The 7,820-nt window shown below is 41.5% G+C and overlaps 1 protein-coding gene across 1 annotated transcript; it reads left to right on the forward strand.

Annotated features, from left to right (window-relative positions):
* The first annotated feature begins 408 nt into the window (after nucleotides 1–408).
* Nucleotides 409–6,570, forward strand: EDF1 (endothelial differentiation related factor 1). Its single transcript, XM_074289125.1, has 5 exons — nucleotides 409–1,164; nucleotides 3,832–3,883; nucleotides 4,347–4,507; nucleotides 4,830–4,923; nucleotides 6,010–6,570. Exons 1-5 carry the CDS (start codon nucleotides 1,087–1,089, stop codon nucleotides 6,069–6,071), a joined length of 447 nt encoding a protein of 148 aa, XP_074145226.1. The 5' UTR covers nucleotides 409–1,086; the 3' UTR covers nucleotides 6,072–6,570.
* Nucleotides 6,571–7,820: the final 1,250 nt, after the last annotated feature.

A 7,820-nucleotide genomic window follows, 5' to 3' on the forward strand; every position in this document is an offset into this window, starting at 1 on the left:
TGGAATCGCTGGGAATACCAAAAGTAGTACAAATAATCCTCGCCCTCACCTACTTAAATTTAATGCGGAGACAACATAAAAACGGCACTGTGCAAATGAAATAGATGAAGGGAAAAACTGGAAGCAATTGCAGAGAGAACGCATTGCCCTGGGAAGGCTTCTTAAAGAAAATGGTATTTTGACTATTTTGATTTGACTATTTTGACTATTTTTTAAGGAGAGTATTAGTCAAATGGAGTTTGCGTGTCCTTCTAGCTTTAAAGCCTTTATCTTTGAATATGTGACCACGTTAATTTGACTCCCACCGAGGTATTCGCCGGACACAAATGATTAGATTGTGGAACAGCTGCCCCCCCCACCCCCCCTCGTCTTCACTTCCCTGGGATTTGGTTCTTTTGGACTTTGCGCCAGGCAGCTTACGTGGGAGGGACATGGCAGAAGTGTAATGAGTCCTAGAGACGGTCACAATTTCGGATCCTTTTCCTCTTTTTATTCTAGGCTTCTGCTAAAATACTAAGTTTTTCCTTGCTCTGGAGTGAGTCCGCGGAGAATATAAAAGACTGGTAAAAGAAAAAATACCAGTGGGGATTGAAACTGACGAGAACAAACCAGAACGCTTGTCCGAAACTACAAACCCCAGCAGGCCTCACGTTTAGTTTCGTCCCATCTTTGGTGGGAGAGCGGCATTAGCAAATCAAAAAGCATTCTGGTTTTTGTAGTCTCTTCTCCAGACATTGAGTTTCTCTAACCCTGTCACGCGCCGAACTGCATGCTGGGACGGGTAGTTTCGGCAAGCGCGATTCCCCTACCCCCACCGCAGGCGTTTCCTCCGACTAGACCGGAGCGAGAGTGTCCCAGACTTCCTGGAGAAAACAACGGCCTCCTTCTCTTGTTATTGGCCAATCGGGGCCGAAAGGTGCGGCTCGCGGTCCGAGAGGGCGGGGTGTGGTTTTTCTGACCGCGCAGGCGTAGGGCGCCCGGTGAGCGAGAAGAGTAGCGACCGATCGAGGCAGGCGGAGCGTTGCGTTGCGTTGCTCCCCGAGTCCGGCTTCCCCGAGAGCGGAGACTCCCCTTCACACCCCCGCCATGGCCGAGAGCGACTGGGATACGGTGACGGTTCTGCGCAAGAAGGGCCCCACGGCGGCCCAGGCCAAGTCCAAGCAGGTACGGCCCGCCGGCCGCCACCGCCGCGTCCTCACTCGAGCCTGGGGGTTGCCAGGCCGCGCCGCCTTCCCGGCCGCCTGCCGCAGCGGGCTCCGCGAACGGCCGGAGCTCGCGGAGCCCGCCGCCATCGTCGGGCTGCAGCCGCTGCTGAGTCACCGGGCCCGATAACTCGTCCGGGTTGGACAGCGCTCCCTGGGCCGCGGCCCCGCCACGCGGGGGCCGGGACGGAGAAGAGAACGATGCCGGCCCAGCCCGGGCCCAGCCTGGAGCTTGGGAAGCCGAAGGCCTGCAAAGGCAGGACGAGGGAAGGCCGAGGGCCGCCAGCCCGGCTCTCTTGAGCCCCGGAATCCGGGGCCGAGGGGCGTCCGGGAGACAGGAGAGGATGGCAGCACGCAGCGTGGGGCCCTGGAAGGAGAGACCTCGGGAGTTTTCCGGGGCTCATGCCACTTAACCTCCTCGGGCCTCAATTTCCACAACTGTAAAATGAAGGGATGGCCCGGGATGGCCCCTTCCAACGCCAAAACTAGGAGCCCAAGTTCGAGTCCCTTCCGAAAACTTGTGCCAGTTGCCTCCTGGCCACAGGGCCCTCTGCTGGGCCTTGTAGAGATAGATAACATCTGCCTAGTAGGGGATAGGAACAACTCCAAGTGCACCAGGGGGCTCTTTGTTGCATAAAGGGTAGTGTGTTTTCTGTTCTTCATTCATGAAATTGCCTTCAAGTGTCTGGGATTTCATCCGTGCGGGTGGGGGGGAGAGGTGGCTTCTTTAACCCTTGGCTGCTGAGTAACCCTGTGATCATAGGCTTGGGATCCTTACTCCGCAATTTTCCCCTCTATAAAACGGAGATAATACTTGCCATCCCTCTGAGAATGTTGTGAAGAGAGTATCTGCCAAAGATATTTTATGCTTTGCTAGATAACTTAATGAGTCACTGTGGCCGTCCTTCATTAATGCACCTCTCTGATCTTCACTAGGCCGGTCTTTGGATAGCAAGTAGACAGATTGCTGATGTCTCACGAGGCCTTTCCAGTTGAGTAGTATCTGACAGCACTTGCAGTGTTGGAATCGCTCTTGGGAACTTAGAGGCTGAAATTAGGGGCATGAAGACGGCTTTATCCCTATTTTATCTTAATTTTCTTTTTTTTAAAGTGGTTTGTGATAGGTGTGTGGAAAAGCAAACACTGTCCCGTAAGTGCCCCCAGCTAATACTGGCTACTGAAGAAAATTCAGTGTTAAAAATTAGAGAAGCTAGAGTTATTTACTCAACCATGTAATCTTTAATGTTTCATACAATTTTCCCATCTCTTTGAGATCCTTTGACCTGGGTTGAAAAATTGGAAAAGCTCACCCACTGATTAAGGAAGACTTTCATCAGTGCTTACCATCTGAATCTCTATTTTAACTCCTTAATGTTTAAAATCCTCTTTAATTTAGAAAAACCCAGCATCTTTCTGTTGCTGGACAGTGAACTAGTATAAAGGAAATTCACTGATTAAATTTTTACTGTATAAATATAGGAGGGGAAGATTAGTAGTCTTGCATAACTCCTACTCAATTATCAGCTTGTATTTCCATATTCTGTCTCTTCTCTGCCTTTTGCAGATTGTCCCCCATGCCTTAAATGCTCTTATTTCCTTAACTCTATTTCTTATAATCCTTCAGCTTCCCTTCAACTCAGCTCAGCTGTCATCCCAAATCAAGCCCTTTGCTGATCTCCCTCCCTCTCCCAAATTTCTTTGCACCATCTCTGGATATATTTTCTCCTTAATATAAATAAGCTGCTTGGGGGCAGGAACTTTTTCTTCTTTTTTTTTGTTAGTAGAAAGTTTACTGAATTGGAAGTCAGACTTATTGAAGATAGCAGAAGGGAGAATGTAAAATTTTTGCTTATGTTTTGTGTCTTAGAAAGGAAAAATCTTCCAAGAAAACAGTTCTTTTTTATGACTGGCTGTGGATGTCTGATATTGTTGACCTATGTTGATTTGAATTTTGTTCTTGTGACTGTCAAATTGATTTTATTACAAAAAAAAAAAAAAAAAAAACTATCCAGGAGCATGTAAAATTGCAAATAGTCATCAGAGGAGCTAACCAGAATATAGATACTAAATCTTTTCATGTTAATGTTAGATTTGTAAACAGTTTTGAGTGTTACCAAAAATATATTGTCAAAATGTTCAAAGGTCTCAAGAAGGACTTAAGATTACAATCTACCAATTATTTCTTGAGAAAGAATTTGCCTTGTTCTTTTAAATATTAGTGGATTTTTTTTTTTTTTTTTACAGAAAGAACAAGTCAAATACATCCAGTAAAACTACAATTAGAGCAGTGTCTAAAGCTTGCCCCATTTTCTAAGAAAATTTAATTGTCCTTTGATTTAAGGTCACAGAAATCTATTGCTATGTTTCACCAGGGCCCCTTTTACTCCTCTTCCCTCCTAAAAAAGTAATTTCTCTTTTATCTGGTAGCAGTTTATTGTGAATTGCCAAAGTTCATGGAGGATTTTCCTTTCAGCAGCTTTGGCTATTTAACCAAGTGTTATTATGTGTCAGTTTTCTAAAAAGCAGTCATCATTAGGAAAGGAGAAATTACCTAGAAGTTAAAATATGAGTATGTGCCAGATGCTTCAAGACTTAATTCTAAACCAAATATATCTTCTGATTTTTATAGGCCATCTTAGCAGCTCAGAGAAGAGGAGATGATGTGGAGACTTCCAAGAAATGTAGGTGCTTTAAAGTTCCCAAAAGAAGTTGTATATTAGGGATTGTGTGTGTGTATGTATGTATGTATATGTATGCATGCTTGAGTGCATAAATTTGCTTCCTTTTGGGAAATTCAGGTAAGTTAATATTACTAAAAAAAAAAAAAAAGCTACCTAATTTTTAGACAGAGTAAGGACTTGACAGCTGAATTTCTGATATGCTCAGACAATTGTATTTTCTGGAGATAAAGGAAATAATTTGATCATCTTAATATGACTTGCAAAGGTAGCTTTTCTTAGATCATGATTAAGAGAGTCCCTCACTTTTCCACTATCTGGTATCCTAAGAATCTTTTGACAGTCCAGTTTCACAGTTGTAAAACACTATTAGCAGCTGGAAGCTGTGGAATCTGATGTAACATTCTGAAAAGGTTTTCCTTAAGGTCTTGTTTCAATCCTCTTTACTTCTCTTGTTTGTGCATAGGGGCTGCTGGCCAAAACAAACAGCACTCCATCACAAAGAATACAGCCAAGCTGGACCGAGAGACTGAGGAACTTCACCATGACAGGGTCACTCTGGAAGTGGGCAAAGTGATCCAACAGGGCCGACAGAGCAAAGGATTAACACAGAAGGATCTGGCCACAGTAAGTACTTATGAGGTATAGCTTCATTTAGGAGAGGTACCTATGTGATATTGGGCAAATGACTTAATCTCCCTGGACCCCCATTTTCTTATTTTAAAAATGAAGACTTTAAACTAGATAGCCCAATAGTCTTTGAAGTCCCTTTCAGCTAATAAATTATGTGATCCAAAATTTACAGTAACTCCCTGAATATGTCATGCCATCTGTCCAGCTCTTAATGCCCTTTGAAGAACATGAAGGAATATGTAGGATGTGATGACTTGTTTCTTTCTGAGAATTTCCTGTACTGAACTGATGTGTTTAAAGCACATCTTCTCTTTAGAAAATCAATGAAAAGCCTCAAGTTATCGCTGACTATGAGTGTGGACGGGCCATTCCTAATAACCAGGTCTTGGGCAAGATCGAAAGAGCCATTGGTAAGTATATCTTTATTTGGCTTGGACCATTATAATGTGACACTTAGATTTTCCTTGAGCAGCTCTTAACAATCTAGCCACAAAGGGTGGGGGAGGGGTGGAAGGGTTAAGAAGATTGGGTTTTTTCTGTGTTAAGAAGTGGTGCTATTATCACAGTGTTCCTAAGAGCTTCATTTAGAAATGATTTGGAAATGAACATATTGACTTTTTACCTTGACCGAAGGTAAAGTTTGAGAAACTTTAGGGAATGAGAAAATTTGTTTTAAGATAAGTCATACGAGAGAATAGTAGTTTCCCTTTTTTTCCCTTTGGGATTTCTCTTTTAAAACTTTTTTCTGATATCATCCTCTTCCCCTCAAATCAGTGGCCTCTCATTAGGGGTTAAAGGAATAGAAACCTCATTTTAAGACCCATTGTTCTCCATACTGTGGTCAATAAGCTATATGCAGAAGCCTTGGGATCAGAGGTTCCTTGTTAATTAAACCAGGATCAATTTCTTCACAACTGAGCTCTGATGTTGGTGGCCCAAATGTTAGTATTTTCATTTCATAGTCAAAGAAAAGCTCATCAGGAGAGAAAGGTCTTCATCCTACTTTCCTGCTGCTTCCCTTTTGAGTAGTGGTGAAAAAAAGCCAGATTATTTTCTTTTAGTTCTTCTTCAAAAGACCTTATCTGAACTCTGATGAATTAGATTGTTATTGTTCAAATTTTCCTTAAGAACAGATATGACCATGGACCTTTCAAACTGGCCATGGAATAATAATCAGTGTAGTTCTCTTCAAGTAGTATCTTGACTACTTTAGACTGACCAAATGCAGCAGGTAAAATGAAAAGTGCAGTCTCCTGTTGTTTTTCAGTATTTTGAGGGGAATATGAACATTTACAGCATACAACAAGTATTAGTCTATCTTGGGAGGAAGCAAGTAGAGTCAAGTGAGAATAATTGTGGAAACACCATGACTGATAAATGGGCTAAGGCCAATGGTTGTTTTGGAGGTCTGACTTCTGAAAATGATTTTACTATTAAGAGCTATCTAAGCAAAGGGGAGGATGATATCTTCATTAGGTTGACTGTTCTCATTCTAGGCCTCAAGCTTCGTGGGAAGGACATTGGAAAGCCGCTTGAGACAGGACCAAAGGGGAAATGAACACAAAGCCTCGAAATCAGTTCGTTCAGACTGATCTCGTCTGGCGGGTTCTCCTTCACCACCAGAACCAATGTGTGTCTGCACATTGCCAAGCTGAACACAGGGGTATCAGACTTGTTTGGGGGAAGAACCTTCCAATTCTATACCTGCTGTAACAAAAACAAAAAAACAAACCTTGCAAATTAAATGATTCTCCTGACTTTTTTTTCCCCCTTCCTTTTCTGAAGATTGAGGAGCCAGAACTAATAATCCTCTTAATTTTGTCAGAAAATGTTTATCTCTCTAGAAGCAGTTATAACTTTTTGAGGCATTGGGGCATATGTTGAAATGGGATCAATTTAAATTAATGTGTTTTAAGGGGAGGAGAGAGTTATATCTGTTTGGCATCTGGGGAACTTGCTCCCTGTTTTACAGAGTGCAAATGTGTCACCAACTTAAGTGACCTCTGTTCTCCCTAGCCTGAATTTTCAAGAGAAACTAATAAAAGTTTGTTACCCTTCTTGTTTGTGGCAAAGAGTTACTTTTTAGTTTGCTGAAGCCCAGCCCTTCTCAGAATCTGCTACCAGTGTGAAAATAGATTTAGACCTTTCCTAATAAAACACTCAATTCATTAAGTGTGTTTTCAGTAAGATCTGGCCTGTTTTTAGACTCTTTCTGCAGCAGAACTCTTCAATTTGACCTATCTTAATTAGCAGTGCAGTTGGAGTGCTTCATATTTGGCTTCTGGCACTATAGAAAATATAATGGTCTAAGTTTTATTTTTTTATGTTTATTTTTGCAAATAGTGTCATTTTTTTCTAATATGTAAAAATAGTTTTGAACATTTTATAAAATTTTGCGTTTCAGATTTTTTCTCCCTCTCTTCCAACCTCCCCTCCTCAAGACAGCTAACAGTCTGATAAAGGTTGTATATGTACAATCATGTATATACATTTCCACAGTCATATTGTAGAAGAAGAAACAACAAAAGGAAAAGCCACAAATTCCTTGCCCTTCCCCCTAAAAAGGTGAAAATTATATGCTTTGTTCTGCATTCAGACACCTTTAGTTCTTTCTCTGGATGTGGATAACATTTTCGATCATAATGTCTTTTGGAATTGTATTGGCATTAATGAGAAAAGCTAAGTTTATCATAGTTGATCATCACATAGTGTTGTTACTGTACACAATGTTATGGTTCTCAGTTGAGTCAGCATCAGTTCATGTAAGTCTTTCCAGGTTTTTCTAAAATACACCTGCTCAGTTCTTATGGCTGAGTATTCCATTACATTCATATAGCACAAATTGTTCAGGATGGCCTAAATTTTAGGATGATGGATTCATACAACCTATCAAGGACATAGCTTGTTTTCATCTTGAAAACTCAGATAAATATTCTCTGGCAGAAGGTAACACAACTTATTGTATGAGAACAACTGTTCTCTCCCTCAAAGTGCATTTGACATTACACTGTATGTTCTAAGTGGAGTGGAAATAAAACGTTTTTCAACTAAGCCATTATAAGCTGTAGTAATTACTTTTGCATGGCTCTATTTATAAGTCTCAAATCCTGAAGCAGAGATGCTTATGTATTTGAAAAGAAATTTGAGACTTCAAACTAGCCAGGTGGATTTTAGTTTTTCCTGGACATCTAGTGTAAAGTAATGAGTAGTTTGCATAAAGTATGAAAACTTTGCATGATATTGTTAGTCATTGGACCCCTCTCCAAACAAAGCTGAAGATACTTTAGGATTAAGGACTAAATGTGAA

The sequence above is a fragment of the Sminthopsis crassicaudata genome, chromosome 2, assembly GCF_048593235.1.
Source record: "Sminthopsis crassicaudata isolate SCR6 chromosome 2, ASM4859323v1, whole genome shotgun sequence".
Taxonomy (NCBI): Eukaryota; Metazoa; Chordata; class Mammalia; order Dasyuromorphia; family Dasyuridae; genus Sminthopsis; species Sminthopsis crassicaudata.

What these genes read in the sequence shown, in the direction of transcription:
- EDF1 (XM_074289125.1), top strand. Translation starts at nt 1,087, where the DNA reads ATGGCCGAGAGCGACTGGGATACGGTGACGGTTCTGCGCAAGAAGGGC. An exon ending in CCCAGGCCAAGTCCAAGCAG is followed by an intron (nt 1,165 to 3,831) that starts GTACGGCCCGCC and finishes TGATTTTTATAG; the next exon opens with GCCATCTTAGCAGCTCAGAG. An exon ending in CAAGATCGAAAGAGCCATTG is followed by an intron (nt 4,924 to 6,009) that starts GTAAGTATATCT and finishes TTCTCATTCTAG; the next exon opens with GCCTCAAGCTTCGTGGGAAG.